The 27893-nt window shown below is 45.1% G+C and overlaps 2 protein-coding genes across 2 annotated transcripts in view; both read left to right on the top strand.

Annotated features, from left to right (window-relative positions):
- LOC128410440 (uncharacterized) overlaps nt 1-3925 on the top strand; it is a 150559-nt gene extending 146634 nt beyond the window's left edge. The window contains exon 2 of the mRNA XM_053381684.1: nt 3858-3925. The gene's annotated coding sequence lies outside the window, so the exon portion shown is untranslated. The remainder of the gene's footprint in view (nt 1-3857) is intronic.
- On the top strand, nt 257-24904 carry SLC22A16 (solute carrier family 22 member 16). Its single transcript, XM_053381673.1, has 8 exons — nt 257-475; nt 14846-15322; nt 16723-16840; nt 17877-18423; nt 20771-20898; nt 23418-23527; nt 23647-23746; nt 24257-24904. Exons 1-8 carry the CDS (start codon nt 426-428, stop codon nt 24467-24469), a joined length of 1743 nt encoding a protein of 580 aa, XP_053237648.1. The 5' UTR covers nt 257-425; the 3' UTR covers nt 24470-24904.
- Nucleotides 24905-27893: the final 2989 nt, after the last annotated feature.

The following is a 27893-nucleotide window of genomic DNA, read 5'->3' as shown; positions in this document are numbered from 1 at the left end:
ACCATACGCCCCGACTGGAAGCCCACAAAAGGCGAACGGCCACAAGAACAAAACCACCATATCCTAGGAAATTTGGCCAGGGAATTCGACTTTAAACGGGACTTTAAGCGCGCTGAAAGGGCTCAGGTGTACCCTGGCGCTGCTAGTGGAGCTGAGGTGCGCCCGGCGAGGGCGGAAGGGCCAGGGGCCTGGAGGGAGCGAAGCCTGCACCAGGCGGGAAAGGAACGCGCGCGTCCGGGGGAGCTGACCCCCCTGGCGCCAGGGGAGGGGTTACAGAGCGGCCCTTCACCGGCCTGAAGGGTCCGTCTGTTGGACGGGCGGGCGAAGGAGCCGCCCCTTCCCAGCAGGCGGGCTCTGCGGGGCAGGGAGGGGAGAGGCTGAGATGGGACTCTGGCCGGCCCCGCACACCGCCGAGCGTCCGCGCCATGGCTCGCAACTTCGAGCTCCTCTTTGACTCCCTGGGACACTTCGGCAGGTAACAGGCTGGAGCTCCGAGGGGGAGGCAGCAGCGGCAGAGGAGGAGTGGGGTTGGAGAGTTGGAGGCGCTGTGGGTCTCCGGTCTGGCCCTCCGCTCCCTGGGCAGGGGCGAGGGTGGGGGTGGCGAGGCGCGGGAGAAGCGGAGAGCTTCTTTGACTCGGGCGCCCGCCAGGGGTACGGGAGGGAAACACGTGTCCACCGCGGGGGAGCGAAGGTTGGCCACTTCCAGTGAAGGCTTGCTGCTAGTTTTGACTCTCGCCCTCCCTCCAAAAAGCGGGAAGCAGAGAGCGCGCTTCTCTTCTCCTGCTCGCGGCTTATCCTCGCACAACAACCTCGCGAAGTAGGCTAGGCTGAGAGATGGTGGCTGTCCCCAAGGTCACCCAGTGAGCTTCAGAAATGAATGGTGATTCGAACCCCGGTGTCTTCCCAGCTCGATTCACTACAGCACGTTAATGCAGCGTTTGGGGGCTTAGAGGCTAATAAAAGCCCCTGCTTTAAAATACTGGTGTAGGAACCCTTAAGGGAGTATATGTACTATAAATGAGGTGAGAGATCTTTCGGCCAAACGACTAAAAAGAGGAAGTTCCCTAAATTATGGAAATTTCCCCCTTTATCCCAGAGGTCTGGTAGTGGTTATTTTGCACATGCTCCAAAAAAACTCTTCCTGTCATTTATGTGGCATGAGCTCTGTGGGTAGGGTCCAAGTGAGCCTTGGCTCCCATTCCCACATGGGGATGGAATATTCTGTTTGAAGGGGGTTGTGGAGGTTTTCTTCCTGCCCTGTGTGTGCAAAACACATTGGAAGCTGCTTATAGCAGGGGTGTGTGTAAGGAGGGGCTTGGCAAACCTGTGTCTTGGGGTTCTTTGAGTATGCTCTCACCTCTAGGAAATTATCTCTACACTTAGGCAGGAAGAACCAGCTGCACAAATATAAGATGGGGGGCACCTGGCTTGCTAGCTGTTTGCATCTGTCTGTCTGAAGAGACAATGGAGTGCGCCTCTGGGGGTGAAGTCAAACCGCTGGAGAATCACAGGGCCCACAGTGACTGCACAGACTGGTAACTGCTACCTCCCACATTGTTTTGGCTGTTTTAGCAGCACCAAAGTAAACTCATTCGGGCACAAGCCTGGGCAGTGTGTATAGAGGTCCTGAGCTGCCCAGATGACAAGTCCTTACTTTCTGCCTCGCTGATGGGTCCAAAGGAAAGCAGAGCAAACCATTTGGCGCCAGCTTGGCTGCAGGAGGAGTACAAGGCCCAATCCAACCATCTTAGGGACACCACTCCAAATTTGTGTAGGGTTTACTCCTTAGCCTTTTCTTCTCCTGAATATGTGCTGCAGGGCAGCTTGCCAGTAGTACACGTGAAAAGGATCTTGGTGTCTTAGTAGACCACAAGCTTAACATGAGTCAACAGTGTGATGCAGCAGCAAAAAACAAACAAACAAAAACCCCTAATGCTATTCTAGGCTACATCAACAGATGTAGTATAGTGTTCTGATCAAGGGACCTAACAGTCCTGTTCTATTCTGCTTTGGTCAGACCACACCTGGAGTACGGTGTCCAGTTCTGGGCGCTACAATTTAAGGATATTGACAAGCTAGAACATGTGCAGAGGAGGACGACCAATATGACAAAAGGTTATGAGGAATTGTTGAGGTTGTTGAGTATGTTTAGCCTGGAAAAGAGGAGATATGATAGCCATTGTCAAATATTTAAAGGGTTGTCACATGGAGGATGGAACAAGCTTGTTTTCTCCTGCTCCAGAGGCTGGGATCCAAACTAATGGCTTCTAGTTACAAGAAAGGAGATTCTGACTAAACATCAGGAATAACTTTCTGACAGTAAAAGCTGTTTGACAGTGGAACAGTCTCCCACGAGAGGTGGTGGACTCTCATTCCTTGGAGGTCTTTAAGCAGAGTTTTGGTAGCCACCTGTCATGTATATTTAAATGAGATTCCTGCATTACAAGGCGTTGGACTAGATGATCCATGGGTTCCCTTTGAACTCTACAATTCTATGATTCTATGTTTCTTTGTACCTGTAGGTTCAGTTCCTATTAAGTTTTTTTCTCTCTCTCTACAGAGTTTTTGCTTTTAGAGAGAGAAATCTGGTATACAGCTTTCTTGGTAGTTTATTTATTAAGCACATGTGTTGTAGTCTGGCCAGCTTAGTCACTGTGAATGAGTAATCCAGGGTTTTATTAAAAAAGAATGTTGATTTTTCCTGAATGGGCGGTCTAGTTTTGGGGAATAGGGCTCAGCAGGGAGGTGCGTGTGAGAGAGCCCGTATTTTGGAGTTAATGGGCACATTAGTGGCTTAAAACAAAATGAGATTGCTTCCCCCTTGCTATTATAAACAGCAGAGGGGATTGGGATGTCTGTGCATTTATCTGTTTGGTTTCCCTACAGCTGCATGCACACCCAGCTCCTATTCATGAAGCTGTCTTCTGTGCATGCACAATGGCTCTCTCAAATGAACAGTTTTTCTTTTGGATTGTAGCTGGTTTGAGGTAAAATGCATCAAATAGCAGTGTTTCACAAGAAGCTACGGGATCATTTTGTATAGTGGGCAAAGTGCATATGGATTCAAAAACCAGTGGTGGGTGTGCACTGGATCCAGATTAAGCAGTGATATGTACACAGCAAGAGACAGAGAGTTAGTGTAAACTAGGTGCAGCATTGGGAGGGGGTGCAAGTGTTTCTATCTGAATATCTACTACCTGTTGTTCTTGCTTCCAGTAGGGTTTATCTCAAACTAAGCCAGCAAGTAAGTAAGTAAGTAAATAAATAAATAAATATTATCCAAAGGAAACAAGATCTTGTAACACCGCATCTGGAATTTCACTTCTCAAAGCGATTTAAAAGCACCTTCTCCCTTGTTGTGTGTAGAGGGGTAGGGGTACTTTTCTGCCCTCAGCACAGGTATGATAAATTATAATAATAATTTATTATTTATAAGCTGTCCATCTGACTGGGTTACCCCAGCCACTCTGGCAGGCTTCCAGAGCAAGTGTTGTCCATGTCAGATTTGATATTTCACTGGATGATACAGTGACCTCATTGTGCTAAGCCAAACCTTGGCTCTTGGTTAGTCTGGAGAGAGCTTAACCATGAGCCCATGTTCTGATTGCATGCTAAGCCAAACCTTGGCTTACCACAGTGCGGCACAACAGCAAAAAAGGTTCTGAGTTCCTCATTGGGAGCCTGCATCCAATCACAGATAATAATAATAATAATAATTTATTATTTATACCCCGCCCATCTGGCTGAGTTTCCCCAGCCACTCTGGGCGGCTCCCAATCAGTGTTAAAAACAGTACAGCGTTACATATTAAAAACTTCCCTGAACAGGGCTGCCTTAAGATGTCTTCTGAATGTCAGGTAATTATTTATCTCTTTGACATCTGATGGGAGGGCGTTCCACAGGGCGGGCGCCACTACCGAGAAGGCCCTCTGTCTGGTTCCCTGTAACCTCACTTCTCGCAATGAGGGAACCGCCAGAAGGCCCTCGGCGCTGGATCTCAGTGTCCGGGCTGAACGATGGGGGTGGAGACGCTCCTTCAGGTATACAGGACCGAGGCCGTTTAGGGCTTTAAAGGTCAACACCAACACTTTGAATCGTGCTCGGAAACGTACTGGGAGCCAATGCAGATCTCTCAGAACCGGTGTTATGTGGTCCCGGCGGCCACTCCCAGTCACCAGTCTAGCTGCCGCATTCTGGATTAATTGCAGTTTCCGGGTCACCTTCAAAGGTAGCCCCACGTAGAGCGCGTTGCAGTAGTCCAAGCGTGAGATAACTAGAGCATGCACCACTCTGGCGAGACAGTTTGCAGGCAGGTAGGGTCTTAGCCTGCGTACCAGGTGGAGCTGGTAGACAGCTGCCCTGGACACAGAGTTAACCTGCGCCTCCATGGACAGCTGTGAGTCCAAAATGACTCCCAGGCTGCGCACCTGGTCCTTCAGGGGCACAGTTACCCCATTCAAGACCAGGGAATCCCCCACACCAACCCGCTCCCTGTCCCCCAAAAACAGTACTTCTGTCTTGTCAGGATTCAACCTCAATCTGTTAGCCGCCATCCATCCTCCAACCGCCTCCAGGCACTCACACAGGACCTTCACTGCCTTCACTGGTTCTGATTTAAAGGAGAGGTAGAGCTGGGTGTCATCTGCATACTGATGAACACCCAGTCCAAACCCCCTGATGATCTCTCCCAGCGGCTTCATATAGATATTAAAAAGCATGGGGGAGAGGACAGAACCCTGAGGCACCCCACAAGTGAGAGCCCAGGGGTCTGAACACTCATCCCCCACCACCACTTTCTGGACACGGCCCAGGAGGAAGGAGCGGAACCACTGTATGACAGTGCCCCCAGCTCCCAGCCCCTCTAGACGGTCCAGAAGGATGTTATGGTCGATGGTGTCAAAGGCCGCTGAGAGATCCAGCAGAACTAGGAAACAGCTCTCACCTTTGTCCCTAGCCCGCCGGAGATCATCAACCAGCGCGACCAAGGCAGTTTCAGTCCCATGGTGAGGCCTGAATCCTGATTGGAAGGGATCCAAATGGTCCGTTTCCTCCAGGCGTGCTTGGAGTTGTTCAGCAACCACCCGCTCAATCACCTTGCCCAAGAATGGCAGATTTGAGACTGGGCGATAGTTGGCCAAATTGGCCGGGTCTAAAGATGTTTTTTTAAGAAGCGGTTTAATAACCGCCTCTTTCAGCGGGTCTGGGAAGGCTCCCTCACAGAGGGAAGCATTCACCACCCCGCAGAGCCCATCGCCCAGCCCTTCCCGGCTTGCTTTTATCAGCCAGGATGGGCAAGGATCAAGGAGACAGGTGGTCGGTTTCACTTGTCCAAGCAGCCTGTCCACATCCTCGGAGGTAACAGATTGAAATTGATCCCATGTAACAGGACCAGACAGAACTCTAGCACTCTCCCGCCCTGGCCCTGCTCCCACGGTGGAGTCTACCTCCTTCTGAATCTGAGCGATTTTATCTGCAAAAAACTTGGCAAAAGCATTGCAGGAGATCTTGGGGTCCCTACCAGGCCCCGGTGGTACAGGTGGTTCCGATAGATTGCGAACCACCTGAAAAAGTCTCCTGCTGCTGTTTTCTGCAGATGCAATGGAGGCGGCGAAGAAGGCCCTCTTCGCCGTCGCCATTGCCACTTGGTAGGCTCGACGTTGAGCTCTAACCCGTGTCCGGTCTGATTCAGAATGAGTTTTCCGCCACCGGCGCTCTAGCCGTCTCAACGATTGTTTCATCACCCTCAGCTCCGGGGAAAACCACGGGGCTGTCCGGGCTCCATGCAATCGGAGAGGGCGCTTCGGAGCCAGACAGTCAATAGCCCTGGTTAACTCCGCATTCCAGCGTGCCACCAGGGAATCAGCTGAAAGGCCATCAACTTGGGATAAAGCATCCCCTACCACTCTCTGGAAGCCAATTGGATCCATTAAGTGGCGGGGGCGGACCATCCGAATCGGTCCCACCTCCCTGCAGAGGGGAAGGGTTGCGGAGAAGTCCAGTTGCACCAGGAAGTGATCTGACCATGGCACTTCTTTCGTTTCGCTTTTAGTTAGTGTCAGATCACCAACATCCATAGAGGTGAACACCAAGTCTAAGGCATGTCCACGGCTATGAGTTGGGCCAAACTTATTCAGGGACAGCCCCATGGAGGCCATGCTTTCCACGAAGTCCCGAGCGGCCCCTTGTAAGGTCGTGTCGGCATGGATGTTAAAATCCCCCAGGACAACCAAGCTAGGTGTCTCCAGGAGCATATCCGCCACGACCTGAAGCAGCTCGGGCAGGGAATCCTTGGTGCAGCGGGGAGGTCGGTACACCAGTAGGAATCCTGTACTGCCCCTATTGCCCAACTTCCAGAACATGCACTCAGAAAACTGGGTCTTCCCAATAGGACGCCTGGTGCAGACTAATGACTTCCTAAAAATCACTGCAACCCCCCCTCCCCGCCCACATGACCTGGGTTGCTGTGCGTAAGAGAAACCTGGTGGGCAAGCAGCGGCAAGGACAGGCCCATCTGCTTCATCCAACCAGGTCTCTGTCACACATGCCAGGTCAAATCCTCCATCCACAATCAGGTCGTGGATGGCAGTGGTTTTATTCATCATTGACCTGGCATTGCACAGCAACACTTTCAGGTCATGTGGGTTTCCCTTGCTGATTACTGTATCCTTCCGGTCAGGACCAGACCTGGAGGCAGGGATAGTCCTCAAACAACGACTAAACCAGCCTCCTCGGTAATGACATGGTCTGGTCTTAGCATAACTCCTCCTCCTGCCCGTGATCACTGAGATCGGGTGTCCCAATACATCCCCCCCTGTGGAACCTGCCCCAGCATAAAGCTTCTACATAGATGCTGTTATTACGAATATGTATGGATCTGGCTTATAGTGAGCCAGACCATTGGCCTGTCTAACCCAGAGGTGTCTGATGAGTAGTGGCTTTCCAACATTATTATTATTTATTGAATTCATATACTGCCCTATGCCCACAATATTTCACACCAGTGTTGCTTCCGGATACCTTTTAACCTGCAGATGCCAATGGTTGATCTTAGGGTGTTCTATATGCAAAGGATGTGCTATACCAACAAGCTATGGCTCCTCTTCCAATAATTTGAAACAGACTACTTTCTCATGAAAGCAAGAAAGTCCAGGAAATGCAGACATTGAACCATACGCATGTAGGCCCTCCTACACTCACCTTCAGTTTGCATTGTGTATGTGCATATATAACGCACACATATCCAAAACCAGAATCACTGGGTGGATCTACACACAGGAAAAAAGCTATAAATAAGTCATAAATTAAATCGTTGTAACTAAAGTAAAAAAAAAAACCCTATGTAAAATCGCATAGAAAAGTTTTGTGCTCTACAGCTCCATCTGGTGTTGCATGTTTATAACACAATTAAAACTCTGTTTTTTGACTAATGTAGCTGAGTCCACAGTTTTATCACAGAATGACATGTTAACGCATAACTACAAGGGTGGTTCAAGCTGAGTACAGTTAGAGTTTGAGGGCTCGATCAGGTCCTGAAGCAGCATTCTTAAGAACTACTGCGTATAGAAACTGTGACTGCTTTATAGCTGCTTTGAGTATGTTTTTTATGCATCTTCAGTCATTTGCTTTTTCAGGTTAGTAAGTATCTTTGACCCTTCATAAGCAATCAAATGTTTGCTGACTAGGCACTTTGTATCCCTCTTGGAATGTTAAGCTTGTTGCTTCTAAGATTTACCTGTTAAAACTATGAAGCTAAAACCTGCAATTCTCCCCACCCCATTCTTGTTTACCGAAGAGCATAAATCTTCACGAGTGTTACTCCGATAGCAGAGTTTTATATAAGGTTCTGAATTTCATATAACCAGCTGCTCCAGGAGCAGAAGGGAACCCTTGCTTCACCAAGCCACTTTCTATGTTGCTTATCCTCACCAGCAAATGATGAACCAATGAATGTTTTGCTATTAATATAACTTTTTTAAAAGTTAACAATACGTTAACAATATGTTATTTCCTTTTTAGGATCATTAGGGTAGGTAGGAGATTAAAAGGGTATTATTTACACAACTTTCTGCTTTCAACCTGCTTTTCCTTGAAAATGGGCTGGGAATTGGTCAATATATTCCATTTAAGTCATCATCTATTTTTTTCTGCAGTGGTGGAAGTTGTGCTTTGTATAGTATACATGGAAAATCAAGTATAGTAAATTATACGGTAATAATAAAGAGGAAGGCTTAATATATATCAGTGTGAGCTTTTCTCTCTCTACAAATAACTGGGCAAATACAGTAATTGGCCAATTATGCATGTGTAATTGGCATTTAATTGGAGCTTATCTCTAGATTGGAGTCCACTGATGAATAACAAGACAGTTATTGAAATGAATTCTTGACAGGGCATTCAAGGGCTAATGCTGAACACTAGAGCCATTATAAGAGAGAAATGTTTGTATAGCCTGGAAAAACACATGGGGACTGCTTGTCCAAAACCTGCTGTTTGTCCGTTCTGTTGTTCTTCCTCTCCACTGATACTTCTGCTGCCACTCCCCCCCTTTTCTGTGCCCCAATGGACTACTTTGGGTGCCTCCATCCTAGCCCAACACCTGAAACGACAATACAGCAGTGTGCTCATGGCCACTATTGCCTTGCACTGCGTTTTATTACAACCAATACTGGCAACTTCTTGATGGCTAAAAGGTCAAGAGCACAGTGCAACATTATGTTGGTAGTAACTACATAAAGCCTGGAGGGAACTGGTGATTTGATGCACATTACCAGTGTGGGTTACATGTTATTCATTTGCTTGACTATGCACTAATGGGCAACCTGTGGGCCGCCATATGATGTTGGTCTACAACTTCCATAAGCCAATGGCCAGGAAAGATTGGAGCTATTGTTGGCATCCATCTGTTTCAAGAGACAATGGAGTGCACCTTGGGGGGTGGAGTCAAACCGCTGCATAAGCAGCACCAAAGCAGGAGTGCCAACTGGAATAAAATATTGGGGAGCTGAGCATAGGGTGGGAACCAAAGATGGACAAACTATCCCAGAAGAAGCATGATGTGCTCCCACCAAAGGTGCTTCCCCTCCTCTGGTGCCCCATACACCCCATATGGAGCTACAGTCCAGTAATATCTGGAGCATCACAGGTTTCCCATACCTGCTGTTGACTTTTATTTGCTGGACTGTAGGTTTCTAGAAATTCTTTCCCCTGTGCACATCCTCCTTTCTGTTTGCAATAGAAAAGCAGCAAAGGGGTGAAAATGGAAAATGGTATGAAAGTAAAGATGGGCGAAAGCACAACTTTCCTTCAACACCATGCCCTCAGCCCTACTGCTGCAGTTAGGTTTAAAAAGAGGAGAACACCAAGCAGGGAATTCAAAGATGTGATTAATTTCACCTCTAGTTCCAAGTAACTATCTTGGTGGTTTCTTGTACCTTTCTTAGAAAAAGGCGTAGAAATTAAATCTCTGCACGTTTTTCTTTTAGTTGCAGGAGGGCACGCCTTGCTTATAAGCCAAAGAAGACAGCCTTGGGACTCACACAGTTGTTTATAATTCCATGGGTGGGCAACTGCTTGAATTATTAAATATTTTGTTCGATGCGCAAGTGAAATCTTGTCTCAGTAATGCTGCAAAGTGCACCTGTATCATAATACAAAAGCACCACAATGCCTTGGGCAAATTCTGTTCTGTGACTGACTGGTAAATAATCCAGATGTTATGTGCAGAATTTTGATCAGTTCCAGCAAACCCTGAGGAGCAGTCTGTTAAAAGCAAGAAAACCTGAACGCATGTAGAGATATTGTTCACGGTATATTAACGTATCCTGTTAACTGTCTTAAGTTGCTCTAGGGTTCAGTGTGTTCTAGATTTCACTGGTATTTGAGAAGCCCTACAACCTGTGGAGAAAAGAAGAACCCCAGTGCAAATACAGAAATAGGCCTAATATAGACAATATTCAGACAATTATATGGTATTGTAGATGTCTCAATTATAGTGTGTAGTTAGCAGAGACTTAGGGTGATATCCAACAAAGTCATAGAGCAGAGCCTCTGAAATTAATTGACTTAGGTTCTGCAACTCCATTGGTCTCAGTGGGTCCGTTTCGAATATGCCCAATGTTGGATATCATCCTTTGGGTTTTGCTTGGCATTACCACAACATATTATTTTATTGAACACTGGTATTGCTTCATAACTTGCATAAATAGACAAACCAATGAACTAAATCCCATCAAACATGCATCATAATTGATGGATGGAAGTACTATGCTGAAGAGCATTTGAAGATTAGAAATTAACTAAAATAATGCATATCCAGTAATGAGATACAAAAATGTAATTTGCTCCTCTGTACCTGTTTGTTATTAAATGGTTGTGTATGTGTTTTAAGGATTTAAGGAAGGGAAAGGCAGAACTAGGTTTTAATGGACAGAAGCAGATTGTTCTTGTTTGGGAAAAGTCTCACCAGGACATTTAAAAGTGGGATACGAAGGGCTAACGGAACATACGAGGAACTAATCTATGTATGTAAGGTGCCCCCATGTGCTTTTTTTTTTTTTTAAAGGAAGAGCAGCACTGGTAATGCAGGAAGCTGGAGGGGGAGAAGGAGTGGGGTTGCTTCCTTCACCCTATATGTCAACCTGCAATGGCTTTGCTCTAAATCTGAACCTCCATCCGCTTAACCCAAACATTTTTTCCCCTTCTGTGGGGTTCATAATGTATTTGTGAGGTCAAGAGGCATGTTCAGTGCTGACAGATTCATTGTAATTATAGCAGGTGGCCTCTGTTCAAGTGACTGCCTAAGGCTTTATTTGCGACCCAGGGAATCCTTATGGGTCTATACCAAAAATGAAAAATACAGGTAACAAAAAGGGACAATTAGGCCTTGACTGTCTGGTCTGTTATGACATATTTATAGGATATCTGACATGCTTTTACTAAGCTTAGTTTCAGTGTTTGCCTACACAGACACTCGTGTGCTCACACATACGTACCCAAAAAGGGACCATCCATACACAAGGGGGTGATATTGACAGACCCAGGATAACCCCAAGGTTTGCAGAGGTAAAAAAATACCTCTAAGCTACAGGAAGTCCCACAAAATAACCCAAAACGCTTGGCCACAGAATGCTGACTGACACAAGAGAGGGGGATATCTGAAAATGGGATGGGAGTGGAATGAAGTGACTGGTAAAGGAGGATGGAGGAAGGGAGATTTTGATATTTTAAAACGGTAGCTACAAAAAGGAAAAAGAAAAATTTTGTATTTGGATAAGCTGTTTTTAAATATACTCAAGGATGGAAGTGAGAGCTGCCCATAGGAATCGGTGCAGAAATGCAGTATTTTTCATGTACAGTGTTACCTCGGGTTACATACGCTTCAGGTTACATACTCCACTAACCCAGAAATAGTGCTTCAGGTTAAGAACTTTGCTTCAGGATGAGAACAGAAATTGTGCTCTGGCGGCGCAGTGGCAGCAGGAGGCCCCCATTAGCTAAAGTGGTGCTTCAGGTTAAGAACAGTTTCAGGTTACGTATGGACCTCGGGAACGAATTAAGTACTTAACCCGAGGTACCACTGTAGCTGGAATTGAGTACAAATGTGTCCAACCCCACTGTAAAACACCAGAATGGAGTGGAGTGTACCCAAAACAGCCCAGTGAGGCTTGAGCATGCTCAATGGGCACAGCATTCATTATGTATTTTGAACAGATTACGTAAGGCACTTAATTCCCAGTGAAATGTGTGCCTTTTAGTGACATTTTAAGCTCTTACTTGCTGTGTTTGGCCTCAGAAAATGTACTTATAAATGAGAAGCAACATAATGGAGTTTATTGACTTTTACTTTTGTTTTTTTGCTTTGCACAAAGTCCACACTATTCTATGACTTTCCTGGCTTCATGTATTTTAAGGATTGATTTATTCATGTGGTATAGGAGCCAGCTCAGTGCTAGGGAACCATTTTTTTTTTAAGCTTTTCTTTCTGGGCAACCTTCTGGGGGCTACATGGTGGAAGTGAATGGGGTCAGAGGCAAAGGGGTCAGAGTGATGAATGCACATTTCACCTTTGTTTCAGTAGGCTCGTTTCTACATGCACTCACACACCCCTCTCTATCCTCCACCCAGGGAAGCCAAAGGCGTGATCAGGGCTCAAGGACACATTCCAGCCAGGCAAAAACACTCAAGGAGGGTGTGGGGCAGGACGGGAGATGGGGTGTAGCCTAGACAGAGTTCTGATGGCCAAACAGGGAGACCGGGAGGGCTGCATTCAGTTCCTGAGCCAAAGTTTGCCCACTCCTGTCCTAACGGGATGGTAAATACTAGAGCACCACAGATCCATTCCACAAATGATTGCTCTACACAGTCATCTCAAATAGGTTTGTTGTTGACACACTTCTTTACACATTTCTGAAAGCACCTCGGGAGGGGACTGGAATTGTCCTTCCATGACATCCAGTAGTGCACAAAGCAGCAAGTGTTGTGGAAAGTTTGGGCTGTGTAGCCTTGCAAACTTTCCATACATTTCTGACAGTTCTGTAACCCAAAAGAAGAAATGTCCAGCTATTTATACTTGGTTGTTGGCTTGTGGAAAGAAGTGCCTTCTTCTTAAAGTTGTTGAACACAGTAGGTATCACTGGTGGCATTATTACTGGGACTTTCCTCCCTCTGAACACACCCCTCAGATGCCTGCTGCCCTGCAGTTGCTTTTTTGTCTGTGAATAAGCAGTTTCCTAGTGAAGGTATTTGGAAGGACAGGAAAAGTACCAAAATAATTTTGGTGCCATAAATCCTGTGGGATGCTCTGAGGTTTCCAGATTAGAAGGGGAAATGCAACATCTTGCTATGGGATTTTAGCGCTTCTCCTTTTCTTGCCCCATATACTTTAGTCTGTAATGGTTTTATTGATCGATAGGCATTTTTATTGGGGTTGTTTTGCTGTTATTTCTTAAATATGTTCAATAACCTGTTGTTCATTTATTTTGGGAGATCCAGCCACAGGCTTAGAGCCTAAGATTAGCTATCTTGAGGAAGGTCATGGAAGGAAAGTTTTCTGTTCTCATCCCCACCCCCATCTCATAAAGCCTCTCTGGAGAGTGAGGCCTCCAGAATAATGTGGGATGAGGTTGCTTCTGGGAGGCCCCATAGGCACTGTGGCTAACTTCTGGATTTGAAGATAGGCCAGAAGGGTCTTTCCTGTTCCTACCACTCCTCCAGCCATTGCTTCTCTGCATCTTTGTTTCAGCTGTGACACTGGGTGGCAGTGATAAATGAAGATTTCCCTCAGTGCTCCTTCACATACAATTTCTTCAGTACATTTCGTTCAGAGCCCTGCTTCAGCTCGGGTCCTGTGTGCTTCTGGTTTCCATAAGTCGAGTTTCTCTTGACTTCCCTTTGGGAAGTGTTGCAGTAAGTGGATGTGAAGCCAGTTTTGGAATCCCTTTGTGTGGCTTTTGCCCGATGTTGGCAGTAATTTGGGTTTGTGAACAGAAGCTCTTCATCCTTTCCACTCACAGTAGGCCTGGTATGTTGAGGGTGTTGTGTACAAGACTTGCTGGGTTTGGGGAATAGGAAAATTACCTAGTTATTCAGGCTAGTAAGTTGTAAATGTTGAGATACCATACTGATATAAGGACTCTTGATGAAAGCAAATTGTATTTATTTGTTTTGATGAGAGCTGTATGCATGATATATGGAAAATCAGTGGAATAAAACTTGCATAAGGAACTTTACACATAACCCCCCCAAAAAAGATGAATATGGTTCTACAGAGCAGAAAATATAAGAAAAAAATCAAGACCAACGGTTAGGAAAAATAATCAAAGTGGGGATAGATGTCTCTCAACAAAATAAATGCCTTTTTTAATAAAAGTATATACTCATCCAAGGTTGCCTAAGATGCATTTCAGTAAGCTTACTGTTTTTGACTAGTGAAAGAAATCTATAGGTAACAGAAAAAGTAGTCATAACAATAATTAGACAAGTCACAGTCAGTCAACAAACAATAGTAACTAAAGAGCTAGCACTGGAAGTGCTCAGAAAAAGGTAATATAGTCTGTTAAAGCAAAGGTGAGGTGCTGTTCCTTGAAACTGGGCTGTAACTCTGGACTCAGCTATACAGCTGCAAATAAAACATTTTAAGTGTGTTTTAAGTGCAATATACAATGTGACACTAGATGGTGATGGTGAGCCTTATGGAAAATTCAATGTATTTTTTTTTTTAAAAAAGCTTTAAAAAAAGCATTTTCAAAATGGGTATTATATGTGTGTAGATTCCACTTCTTATCACAGTAAGTGTGTGCTGAATCCTTTATTTCATCTGTGGAGACTATTCTCAAGAAAGGGGAACTTCGTGGAGAGATGTTCCTTCCCCGCCTCAGATTGTGCAATTTCCGGGATTAATGTTTTTTTCCATGACACCCCAGGTTGATTTTCATCCATCTCCACCCCTGACCTGTTGTTAATATAGAAACAGCAGCAAGCCATTTTGAAATCCAAATATGCAAAAAGGACAAGATTGATTTATGGTCTATAAACTGGATTGGCTAAAATCGGTGTCATTTTTGCCAGTTGTCTCACTAAAATGTGTAGATTTTAATCCTTCAACTGCAGATTGCAAAACACTTTGGACCCTGATCCTGTGTCTATGTTCCTTACACAAGGCATACCAGATCCATGTACATATTGTTTATCTTAATAGAACTGTGCTTTCTTCTATCAATTCACTGGGATAAAGTTGAGTTTTAAAAACCATTTCTTTGAGTTTAAAAATGCGACACTTTTTATAACATCAGGATATAATTTCAAATGGTAAATATAATGGTAATTAATTATTTGTTTTCCTTTTCAGATATCAGGCATGGGTTTATTTTGCATCTGTTTTTCAGTCTATTTCTTGCGGCATCCACTACTTAGCTTCTGTCTTCTTGGCTGTTACACCAAAGTTCATATGCAGTGTCCCTGGAAACGTGAGTAGTGTTCTGATTTATAATTCATCTAGTTCAAGAATAGAGGATGCCTGGGCACTCTGGACATCAGCACAACACTACATCTTGGTCCAGCTGGAAAATGGAGATGTTTGGGAACTTAATCAGTGCAGCAGGTCCAAACGAGAGGACACTTCAAATTTTACTTACGAATACAGTGGTAACAAGACGGATGTTCCATGCACTGATGGATTCATCTATGACCAGACCAAATGGCAGAGCACCATCGTGACAGAGTGGGATTTGGTCTGTCAGCGGGAATGGCTTGCAAAACTCACACAGCCCACATTCATGTTGGGAGTCCTTTTTGGAGCAGTGATCTTTGGAGATATTGCTGACAGGTACAGTAGTACTGAACCACCTTGGTGACTTGGGTTCAAATCCCCATCCCCCCCCCCAAAAAAAGCCCTCCTGACATGGTCTGGTTTGTTAGACGCAACAGGAGAGCGCAGAAGGATGCCATCAAAATATATCATTCTAGATTTCTCAAGCAAGTTTCTGCTTGCAGTAGAAAGCACAGAGCTGAGAGATGTGGAATAAAATTCCTATTCAATCAAGTTAACAGTCGGAGGCTGAGCTTGAACAAGGCATGTTAACTGAGTATTTTCAAGAGGAAATGTAGTTGACTTGCAAGCTCATGCAATGTTGGTGTCCTGTTCTCTTTCCACCCTCTCTGATGCCCTAGTCAAAAGAAAAGAAAAAAAGTTACTCAGCCAGAGGCACATAGCTCCAGTGCATTTTTGGATCACTTTTATTAACTTGGGAGGGAGGCCCTGCTTATGTGTTATCCATGGGAATGTATTTTGAGCATAAAAAACGGAAAGGTAATCCTATTCATGCATGCTCAGAATTGTAGCCTAAGGGAACCTAAGATGTAGGTGGAATGCAGCTGCCACGTAGGCTGGAGAAATTACACTAACTCCACCACACACCTCAGTATCCTTTTTGAGGAAAAGCAACACACAATATAATGCAGACATACTCCAGCCCCTTAGCATCACTGTAGGTGGACTTCAGATGGTCCTACAGAATGTTGAGAATGGGCAGCAAGCAATGAGGCTTGTATCATCATCATCATCATCATCATCATCATCATTTCCTTTGTACGCTGCCTTTCCATAGTTAAAAGTATGTAGTCTGCCTGTGACCTCAGAACACTTAAACTTCTAGCCAAAGTCAAGCATTTTAAAAAAATTCTTAAACTTAAGTGGGAGTTAAATTAAGCATTCTCTCCTGCTGAACTCAATAGGACATAGAAGTGTGTAGCTTTGGCTGGCTGTAGGTGTGTGTCTGTATATTTTTTGTTTTGCAAGGAAGGAATGTAGCCTACTGTGCAAAGGCAAGAGTCACATCTGTTGCTCCACCTACTTTTGCCTCTGGCCCCTGGAAGTTTGCTTACGACAGGATGTTGCCTTCATTCTCTATACAATTACTCTATCCAAAGATAAAGTAATAGCAGCTGCCCTTGAAAAAGCCACTCATTTTGAGTTGATGAAATGAAAATAATTTTGTTTTTAAAAAGAGATTAATAAAAATCTATTACAGAAATATCGAGTATAAAAATCTAGTAAATAACAAGTGTAAAATCTGCAGTAAGCCATAAACTGCTAGGTACAGCATTTGTGGGGCTTCCTTCTTTCTCTCTTGTTCTGGTAATGCAAGCTCCAGAGTTAGAAATGCTTTTCTGATGCAGTTTCTGCAATATTTATTTTTATGCTTGTTTTCTTACTGCATTCCACAGGATGGGGAGACGGCCCGTCATGTGGTTCACCAGCACTGGGCAATTTATATTTGGCATTGCAGTGGCGTTCACATTTGACTACACAAGCTTTGTGATTGTCCGTTTCCTGCTTGCAATGGTAAGAACCCAAGTTGATTTTTCCAACAAAATAATTTCCTTGACTGTTTCGAAGGCTCTTCATTATTAAACCTCCAAAAGCATATTCTAGCTGCAGTCTCTAAACCAGTTAAGCCAGAGCACTTGGATTAATCTCAGTACGATTTCAGTGACACAAAAATGCTTCTATGAGCTTCTAAAGTTTCTCCAGGAGTTTGCCTGGCTGCCTCTGAGCATATTGCCTAACCTTGTTTTATATTGAATGCCCTTTAATATATGTAGGCCCAATCCAGCCAAAGCGAAGCACTTTGAAGTATCATTCATTTAAGGTGAAAGCATTAAACATGTACTTCTCTCATTTGATCAACAGATCTTAAATACTGAATGTTTTCTTATTTATATATAGCCATATACCATATTTCTTTCAAAGAAGCAGGGAAGTGAACTTGGGTAATCTTACTTTTCCCCCTGCATAGCTTTGTTGAGGCAAGCTAGGCTGAGAAAGAGAGTGATTGTCCCAAGACTGCTTAGGCCTCATCCACACATCCATTTGTTCCATGATTACTTCTGTTTGCCCCTTGATTTCTAGGCCTGGGTTTGAGAGGCTTTTCTTTTGTCCTGCCACTTTCCAATACAGCTGAATTGGAACAAACATCAATCCGCAGAAAACCTGATTGACATTTGTTCTGATTCAGCAGCAAAGCATGGGTTTTCCCAGGGAATGCGGTGGGACAAAAGAAAAATCTCTCTGACTCAGGCCTAGTAATCATGGGACAAACAGAAGTGTGGATGAGCCCATAGTGAGTTTTCCATTGCTGAGGGGAAATCTGAACCCAGATCACCCTGATCCAATTCATATTGGCTCCCTTTTTGGCCTACATTTATATCCAATACCATTGCTTCGTTTGTTCTTGGATCACCGCTTTCCTCTTTATTGCAGATCGCAGACTTCTTGAAATTCTGAGCCTCTGCAGCATGACCATCTATTTTTAATTATTGTTGTAGAGGAAGACTAGACTGAAGCCATTTTCTTTCTCTGTTTTTCCCCCACCTCCCAGGTTTCAAGTGGCTATCTGGTTGTAGTGTTTGTGTATGTGACTGAATATATTGGCATAAAGGCTCGCACGTGGGCATCCATGCACGTCCATGCGTTTTTTGCACTGGGGATTATGGTTGTGGCTCTGGTAGGCTACTTGGCCCCCACCTGGTGGGTCTACCAGATATGCCTTTCCGTAACAACTCTCCCCTTTGTCTTGTGCTGCTGGATGCTCCCAGAGACACCCTTCTGGCTGCTCACAGAGGGAAGATACGAAGAAGCACAAAAAGTAATTAATGTAATGGCAAGATGGAATAAAGTAAGCACTCCTTGTAAAATATCTGAACTGTGTCCCGTCCAAGATGATCTAGTCAGTAGCAGAACGGGTGATAATGACATTTCTCCCGTGAAGAAGCACAACATCTTAGATCTGTTTCATAACTGGCACATTGCAAGAAGGACCATTACAGTCTGGCTGATTTGGTTCACTGGGAGTTTAGGATATTATGTGTTCTCCCTCAGTTCCGTGAACCTTGGAGGCAATGAATATTTAAATCTATTTCTCATAGGTAAATATTGTTTGATGTAACTTACTGTACTTGCAACAGAAATGCAACCAACTTTTTAAAAATAAATGTCTAGTGATTGTCGCCACCACCAGTGAACTTCCAAACTCAGGCCCTGTTCATACACACATGCAAATTATAATGTGAGGGCCATTTCACAGACAGATGATTTTCAGGGTAATACTGTCATGTTTCAAGCAGGGCTGTGGTTATGGGAATGGGGACCTGGCCCTCTCAGGGATATTCCAGCTAAATGTTCAGCTTTCATCAAGTCTCTAGACTTTTTACTTTTAGAGATGCAAAGAAACATGTGCAAGGAGCATTGTTGTTCACTAAGATATAATACTGTCAAACTTAAAACATGTTAGGCTATAGTCTGCCTGTATGAATGTTCTGGCTGTTCTGCAAAGCTTCTCTGTCCCTTTAGACCTACAGAATTTCTTACTATGGGGTTGGTTTCAAGTGGCTACTATTCGCATGAATTATTTGGCTTTCACTTAAGGTTAGTTCACAGCAGTGGTGGCTAACCTGTAGCCCCAGCCAGCATGGCCTATGGCCAGGGATCGTGTGAATTGCAGTTCAGTAATATCTGAAGGGCTACAGTTTAGCCACTCCTGGTTTACACAAATGTGGTTTAGAAATGCTGGCCAAAAAATGAGAATCAAGTATGCATGCTTCTCCCACTGTACACATTACCTGGTGTGCTATGAGGATGCAGGTGCATACTTCTGTATGCATGTCCTCAAATCCTTGCACATCCACAAAGAGGGGAAAGAATGCTGAAATCAAGCGTATGCACATGTACTCTGTGCCACATGTTGAGTTGTGCATGCAGTGCACTGTACTGATGCCTCACTACACATATAAGATTACCTGCTGGAAATTGCATGATCAGATGCTTGGAGTCAGATGCTTCTGTGCTGTGCAGCAATAACATAGCCTAGAACCAAGTGCAGGGTTCCCAGTGCTGAATCCAGAGAACATTTTTGTCTCCTTATTTTGGCAGCAGGAGCTATTGTTACAACAGCACCAAAACTATGGAAGAGCTGCTATGTAATGCAGAAGTACCATGCAAGGGTTTCCTTCAGGCCTGGCAGGGTACAGGTCTGCCTTCAGCCTAGCAGCAGATGACTTGGTGGGGTGGAGATGCTTACCCGATCTCTTGGCAGGTGAATTGCAGCTGCTTACTGGATGGGAAAGAGCTGACGTGGCAGGGAGGGCAGCACAGTGCAAACGCAGCAGCAGGAGCGCCAAGTCGGCTCTGCCTTTGCGTTGACCGTGCTGCCCTCCCTACCACCTCACCTTTCTTAAGCAGCAGGGACTCACCTGCCAAGAGATCAAGTCAGCGTCTCTGCCCCACCATGCCACCTGCTACTGCTATAGCTACTAGGAGAGTATCCTAATAGTCCTCTGGCCATTTAATGCTCTTGCAGACGTTTATGCAGGCAGACAGAAAGTAGCACTTGGAACCCAGAAGGGTTGTGGGAACAGAGGTGGCCAGCCCTCCCTCACCTGCCTTGCCTAGAAAGGCTGCTGTAGCTGTATGCAGGACAAATGCCTCTGTGCCACAGCATCAGAAGCCGTGGATGGGGCTGGGCTGTTCTTTCTCACAAACTAGCATCATCAGTTGACATTTTTGAGGATGTGCTTAAGATAAGGTGCTAGTATTCCATTTTGTTAAGCAGCAGTGTATTGCCAGTGGATCGATACTGTTACAAAAGTGAATTTTTCTGTAATCGTGAAGACATTTATCAGCTTCTGACCACTTAAGGAATGGTTTAGCCAAATTGGAGCCGTGCTGCAGATTTCAGCGGGAGACTTAAAACATACACTTAAATCTCTTCCATTTTTATCAGTGACATTTCACAGTATTTCAGTTTGATGGGATTGTGCCCATTATTTCAATATATTTAGTGTCAGGATGTTAGTCATATGAGCTCCAGTTAACTGGCAGGCCTAAGGGCCTTTTCACCCTATGCATGCCTGTGTCACAATAAGTCTTTAAAGTGCCACAGAGCAAAGAACTCTTTGTTTATTTCGGCTTTTTGACATAGTACTGCAGGAGCCATTTTAGGTATCCTTTTGACACCTGGGGAAAGTTGTTTTGTAACAGCCTTTGTTTCTGCAGATCATTTTCCCCAAGTGGCAAGTGTATTTCATATTCAGTACCTCGCAGTATTCTAGGCCGCCCTGTTGCCATCGCCATATTGCAAATCGGGAGGGCTGAGGCATAAGGGGAGGGGCAGGCTAAGGCCACACTGGAGAGAAAATAAAAATCATGAGAAGCAGCAGTCTAGCCATGTCTTTATGTATCTAACACATTTTTAAAATGTGAATTATCTGATGCTAGGTGCTGTGGAGCTTCCTGCCTATGTCCTGGCTTGCATAGGAATGGACAAACTGGGACGAAGGAACACCTTGATCCCATTCCTCATCTCGAGTGCAGTGATCTGCGCTCTAGTCATGGTGATACCTCAGGTGAGTCACTCACACCTGCATCAGGTGTATATAAACATGCTGTGGGTCTTGTACTAATGTAGCATCCTGAGCAAGGCAAGAGGATCTATTCAGGGCATGTGTTGTCTCTTGTCAGTTTCAGCCATATCTGCATTATATAGTTAAAGCAGTATCACATAGTTTTAAATAGTCCTGGCTTTCCTTGAAGAATCCTGGGAATGGTGGTTTTTAAAGATGCTGAGGATTGTTGGAAGACGCCTGTTCCACTCATAGAGCTACAGTTCTTAGAGTGGTTTAATAGTCCATTCCTCTTCCGAGGGAACTCGGGGATTGTAGCTTTGTTAGGGAAAACAGGGGTCTTCTAACATCCTTAACAAACTTTGGTTCCCATGATTGTTGAAAGTCTCATGGTTCTTCTTTAAATGTATAGTACAGATGGAGTCTAAGGGCAGGGTTCACCTAATGAGCCCCACCAGCAGAAGCCCAGTGCAGGGGGTTCCCCCACTCTCCTCCCCCTGTGCACTCCCCAAAATTGGCTCCTGGGGTTTGAGAAAACTCCCAGGATAGCAGAGGATAAGAAAATGGGATATCATCCTATCTGGCAAGCAGATACATGTGAACAGATGGAACATCTGTAACAGTGTGACGTTGAATTCCACCCAAGGTTTTTGAATTGCTGCCAGCTTGAATTACTGCATCAGAATGCTACGGAAGAATATGGCCCCAGTTCCACCCCCGTTCCATCTCCTCTTGGCAAGTTTTGGGCTACATGAGGCCACATTTGGCAATAGCAGCTCTTGTCAACGTTGCAGCAATTATGGGACCTTAGGTTGACACAGAGGGTTGTTACTGAAACTAATTGTAGATCATAGCTGATGCCATGGCTTAAAGAAATGGGCCATAAATTCCAGAAATACCAGCAATATTCCATCTGTAAAACTGGTAACTTGCTGATCCAGCAACCTTTTCCAAAATGTGAGTGTTTACATGCTTAGATGGAACTTAAGAAAGGAAACTGCAGCCTTTGGGCCCACAGTAGTAGTCAAAAAATACTGTCCAGTCATGATCAAGTGCAGAGATGGAATTAATTACTTGGTAATAATAATAATAATAATAATAATAAATTTTATTTATATCCCGCCCTCCCCAGCCGAAGCTGGGCTCAGGGCGGCTAACAACAATAAAACAATACAAAAGTACAACACAAACAACACTCTAAAATCATTCATTATAAAATTAATTAAATTCAAGCCACTGGCCACTATTGGGCCAGAGCTCCGCGAAGATTGCCGAGGGAGGGAGTCAGGCTGTGCCCTGGCCAAAGGCCTGGCGGAACAGCTCTGTCTTGCAGGCCCTGCGGAAAGATGTCAAGTCCCGCAGGGCCCTAGTCTCTTGTGACAGAGTGTTCCACCAGGTCGGAGCCACAGCCGAAAAAGCCCTGGCTCTAGTTGAGGCCAGCCTAACTTCTCTGTGGCCTGGGACCTTCAAGATATTTTTATTTGAAGACCGTAAGTTTCTCTGTGGGGCATACCAGGAGAGGCGGTCCCGTAGGTACGAGGGTCCAAGGCCATATAGGGCTTTAAAGGTTAAAACCAGCACCTTAAACCTGATCCTGTACTCCACCGGGAGCCAGTGCAGTTGATATAGCACCGGATGAATGTGATCTCGCAGCGAAGACCCCGTAAGGAGTCTCGCTGCAGCATTCTGCACCCGCTGGAGTTTCTGGGTCAGTCTTAAGGGCAGCCCCACGTAGAGCGAGTTACAATAATCCAGTCTGGAGGTGACCGTCGCGTGGATCACAGTGGCTAGGTCAGGGCGAGAGAGGTAAGGAGCCAACTGCTTAGCTTGGCGGAGATGGAAAAATGCCGCCTTTGTTATAGCTGCAATCTGCGCCTCCATGGAAAGGGAGGTGTCGAAGATTACACCCAAACTCTTAACGGACGGTGCTGGCACTAACTGCGCCCCCACAAGAGATGGGAGTTGCCCCCCCAATCCCATATCGTCCCGTCCCAGCCACAGGACCTCTGTCTTCGAAGGATTTAGCTTCAACCGGCTCCCACGTAACCATCCAGCCACAGCTTCCAGACATCTGGTCAGTGTGTCTGGGGCCGAGTCAGGGTGGCCATCCATCAACAGATAGAGTTGGGTGTCATCGGCATACTGATGGCAACCCAGCCCAAAACTCCGGACAAGCTGGGCGAGGGGGCGCATAAAGATGTTGAAAAGCATTGGGGAGAGTATCGCACCCTGAGGTACTCCACACACCAAGGAGTGGCGCGATGACAATTCCCCCCCAAGTGCCACCCTCTGTCCCCGACCAGAGAGAAACGAGCGCAGCCATTGAAGGACTGTGCCCTGGATCCCCACGTCGGTAAAGGAAACCAAACCATTATCTGCTCTGAACAGTACAGTAGGGGTTCCTGAATGTTTACAAAATAGCAAGGCTTTTATGAACTGAGTTCTGGAACATAAGTCCCTCAGTGACCCTCAGTGAATTCATGCTCCCTATGCTGTTATAAAACTATGTTTCCTCTTAACAGGATTACAGTGTTCTAGTTATTGCAGCAAATATGGCTGGAAAGTTTGCAATAGGTGTTGCATTCGGCCTTATCTACCTGTATACAGCAGAGCTATATCCAACAGTTGCACGGTAAGGCAAAACTCTTTACCCCTTAAGAATTGGAATTGTATCCTGCAGCTTTGCTCTGTGAAAATGTCTTCTGCTTATAACAGTATCAATTGAAATTGGACTTTTTGTTTACTGTTCAGGACCCTTGCAGTGGGCAGTGGGAGCATGATGTGCCGGGTAGGGAGCGTGGTAGCCCCTTTCTGTGTTTACCTGTCAAGTGTCTGGATCTTTATGCCACAGGTAAATGCTTTGTTTTAACAGCTTCATCAAACTTGACAATGCCAGTAATGTACTAGATGGCCAGGTGTGAGAACAGCCAGTAGTTGAGGCCTGGAACAAACAAATATCAGCACTGCAGCCCCTTTGAAAATGACTTGAGCATATCCACAATGGACCAGTTCACATATGATGCTAAGCCAAACTAATGCTAAGCTTAAAGTTACAAGCCTGTAGGTACTCAAAATTAAAACCATGGCCATTTCAGTCCTCCCTGTCATCCTGCTGCTGCCTCATCCAGAGCTAAGCTATGGTTTGAATTACAACACTCCTCAGTGGTGGGGCTCCCCTACTGATGGCAGAGCCAAGCAGAGCTGGGAGGGGGGGCTCTATCCAACCCTCTCAAGTGCAACTTGGGGGGTTGGGTTGCTCTGCAACTTCATCTGTGTCATTGTTAACAATAGTAAATAAAACCTCTTGTTTTGCTTTTCATGCAGTTAGCTTCTCTCACTTACATGACCTGTTTTCTTTTAGCTGATTGTAGGAGTCATGGCCTTCCTGAGTGGAGTGCTAACCCTGATGCTACCAGAAACACTTGGGAAGCCATTGACAAATACATGGGCAGAACTCAATGAGCATATGAAAAAAGACAGTGGCTCAGAAAAGTATCTCCCAGCATCTCAGGATGGTGCAGCACGGGATAAGATTGAGATGCTGAACCAAGAGGCACACGGCACTGATGGATAAGATTTTTTTTAAAAGCTATTATGTGCTGTATTGTGCTCCTTCGTTTGCAATATCCACTGGTTAGTACATGTTCCTTGTAATCTGTACACCCTCTTGCCCTCTCATCATGGAGACAAGAATTAGAGCTTGAAGAACATATTTTGAAGCTGTTCTGAAGCACCTTGTTAACATATGAAGTGAGTAATGCTAATTCAAAGAAATATGTTTTTCTGATACTGATTTTAAAAGGCCACCTCTAGTTTCTTTTTCAGATTTCCTGCTGCATTCATTGTCACTTCAAAATCCCCTGTCAATAACATTTGAATTGCCAAGTGCAAGCACAACAAATCATGAATTGGTATTGTTACGTTCTCGGACATTTAGACAATGTTTACATAGGAGGAAATCTCTCAAATAATTGTAGTCATTTCTTAATAAATGGAACATGCCAATCTAGGTTTTCTAAGCTTTTGTCTCATTTCTTAGCAATGCCATCCCTTTAAAAGGAGAAGCCAGCCCATGGCTTCTAATGGAGACAGTCAACATTTATAAGTTGCATAGACAGTATGCATGCTCATTGAATGTTAAAGGAATTATGTGTGACCGGAACAAAATATTGGTAGCTGTCTGTAGCAATGTCTCTGCAACACAGATAAAATCAGGTTGTCTTAAAAATTGGAGGGCCATTTTTATTTCATTCCTTTTCATTCCTTCCCTTTATTTCAGTTGCAATCTTTAACTCTTTCAAGCTTTAACAGGGCTCTTCAAGGGGGGAGAGAATTGGCATGAAACTAATGTGTGTACATGCCCTGTGACTTTTACCGTAGATTCCGGCGTATAAGACGACTTTTTAACCCCAGAAAAGAGGTTAAAAAGTTGTGGATCGTCTTATATGTCAGGTATGGAGCCCGTCCACTGCTGCTGCCGCATCAGCAGCAGCAGGCGGCGGGCTCCGCTCCGCACTGGGAGGAAGCTGCCCAGCGATGTTAAGCTGGCTTCACTGGGCGGCTTCCTCCTGGCGCGGAGCTGCCCAGCGTATTAGGCGACTGAGCTTATAAGACGAACCCCCAAATTGGCAGCTGCCAGTTTGGGGGGTCGTCAAATACGCCCAGTCGCCTAATAAGCCAGAATCTACGGTACAAACCTGAGGATAATCCAAGATACATTTTCACTCAGCTCGTATAAGTCTCATCATCTTAAGTGTGCTGTAAGAATAAAATGTCTTGGTATGCCTGAAGGCCAGAAAAATCTGCGAACAAAACTACAGAAGGATGTTGTATACAGAATATTGACTGCAAATAGCTCTTTGGGGGCAAATAACAGTTCTGTGGCCAATTGTCAGTGTGAAAATGGCATAAGGGAAAGAGTTAACCATTGTCCCAATCTGGAAATGCCCTCCCTCATTGCTGCTTTTTTATTAATAAAGAGAAATGATAGCTCTTAAGCTTGCTAATTTCTTTTTAAAATGGTTAAAGTAACATGTAGTTTTGACCCTGGAGAGTTTCTTTACCACCCTCAGTTAAAACTAAGGACATGTGCTTGACTGCTTTGCAGAGCAGAGGCTGGGGTCACCAGGCCACAGGTCTTTTGCTGGATGTGTTCTACATATGCATATGTTTATACATACTAGGCTTTTTAAAAATATATGTGTTGAGTCTTCAGAACAAAGCTTTTTGGCTATTCTTCAATCATTTATCTTACGTTTACCCCTGCAGCTCTCTCACAATTAATTTCTGTTCCTGTTGGAAATGCAACTTTCCCAGCCATTTTAACAAAGAAAACAGTTTGAGGGGAATCAGCTGCTACAATCTCAGCCTTTGGTTTCCACAATGATTCCCCTGTGGCTTCAGAGGGAAGGGCCTTGCCAAGCCCCGTTTGTCTTCCTCCTCCTCTACCTCCCCACTTTTAACTTTCTCATGTGTTCAGATCTCTTTGGCCTCTCCCTTCCTCTTCCTCTGGCTCCCCAGCTGTGCCCTGTTGCTCTTTCCTTTCTTTGTAGTTTCATTTTCTCAGCAAAGCATCCTGGCACATCTGTCCCAAGTTTCAACAAGGCCACCTCCTGCCATCACATTCTGATCACCCATTCTAGAGGTACAGGAGTCCACCTCACAGGCTTTCAGCTTGCTAGCAACTCCTTCACATTCTGAACCTCTAGCAAATGCTTGCAAGCTTCTTGTTCATGGGTGTTTCACTGTGCAGGGAAGCAAGTGGACTAAGGTAAAGTTAGCAAAGAAGCAGAAACCCTTGTGTGAAACTGCAAAAGCTCGACTGTGCAAAATGTATGCTACAACATATTTCTGAGGCAGCATTGAAGGAAACACTTATTTCCTTGAACAACAACAGCAAACTCTAATATTGAGACCACTAGGCAGTGGTTCCTAATTAGCTAAGAAGAAGAAGAAGAGTTTGGATTTGATATCCCGCCTTATCACTACCCGAAGGAGTCTCAAAGCAGCTAACAATCTCCTTTCCCTTCCTCCCCCACAACAAACACTCTGTGAAGTGAGTGGGGCTGAGAGACTTCAAAGAAGTGTGACTAGCCCAAGGTCACCCAGCAGCTGCATGTGGAGGAGCAGAGACGTGAACCCGGTTCCCCAGATTACAAGTCTACCGCTCTTAACCACTACACCACGCTGGCACCATGCCAAGTACTGCAGACCCCATTTTTTGAAAGCCAAGCTATGACACCCCCCCTTACTTTTGAAATTTTTGATATCTCTATGGTAGTTTTTGTTAGATGAATGGTACTACTGAACCCCTGGGTAGGTTATGCAGACTCCCTGGGGTCCACAGACCACCAGTTGGGAACCACTGCCCTAGAGAATACAGTCATACCTCGGGTTAAATATGCTTAAGGTTGAGCGTTTTCAGGTTATGCTCCGTGGCGACCTGGAAGTAACAGAATGTGTTACTTCCGGGTTTCGCTGCTCGCGCATGCGCAGACGCTCTAAATGATGTCACGTGCATGCACAGTAGTGGCAATCACAACCCGCACACGTGCAGACGCGCACTCGCGAGTTACGCTCTACTCAGGATGCAAACGGGGCTCTGGAACAGATCTCGTTCACATCCAGAGGTACCACTGTACTTTGACTTCCTACCCACCAACACCCCCTTCTCCCTCCCTGATTCTTGAACCCTCCTGACTCCAGTGATTGAGACTCGCCATTTCTCATATGCCCCATTTTGTCCATGTCAGCCCTTTCAAAGGCTAGGGGATAAAGACTGTGGTTCTGGAAAGGTGTGTGTGTGTGTAGGCCAACTATATACAGTTTCTTATTTTAACAACAGAAATCTTTGGCATCCTCAGTTATCCTTGGGTGCAACATGTATTGTCCTGCCTTGATACTTGGTACTTGGGCTGGACTTTAATAACAACAACAATTTTATTATTTATATCCCACCCATCTGTCTGGGTTGCCCCTTCTAGATGTTGTACTACAAC

Source organism: Podarcis raffonei, chromosome 3 (assembly GCF_027172205.1).
Source record: "Podarcis raffonei isolate rPodRaf1 chromosome 3, rPodRaf1.pri, whole genome shotgun sequence".
Taxonomy (NCBI): Eukaryota; Metazoa; Chordata; class Lepidosauria; order Squamata; family Lacertidae; genus Podarcis; species Podarcis raffonei.
The sequence above is the reverse complement of the archived record's forward strand: the minus strand, read 5'-3'. Positions and strand labels throughout refer to the sequence as shown.

Bases quoted from the DNA above. Each gene is read 5' to 3' on its own strand.
- SLC22A16 (XM_053381673.1), top strand. From the start codon at position 426: ATGGCTCGCAACTTCGAGCTCCTCTTTGACTCCCTGGGACACTTCGGC. The intron at 476-14,845 runs GTAACAGGCTGG...TTTCCTTTTCAG, and splicing joins TCCCTGGGACACTTCGGCAG to ATATCAGGCATGGGTTTATT. The intron at 20,899-23,417 runs GTGAGTCACTCA...TCCTCTTAACAG, and splicing joins TAGTCATGGTGATACCTCAG to GATTACAGTGTTCTAGTTAT.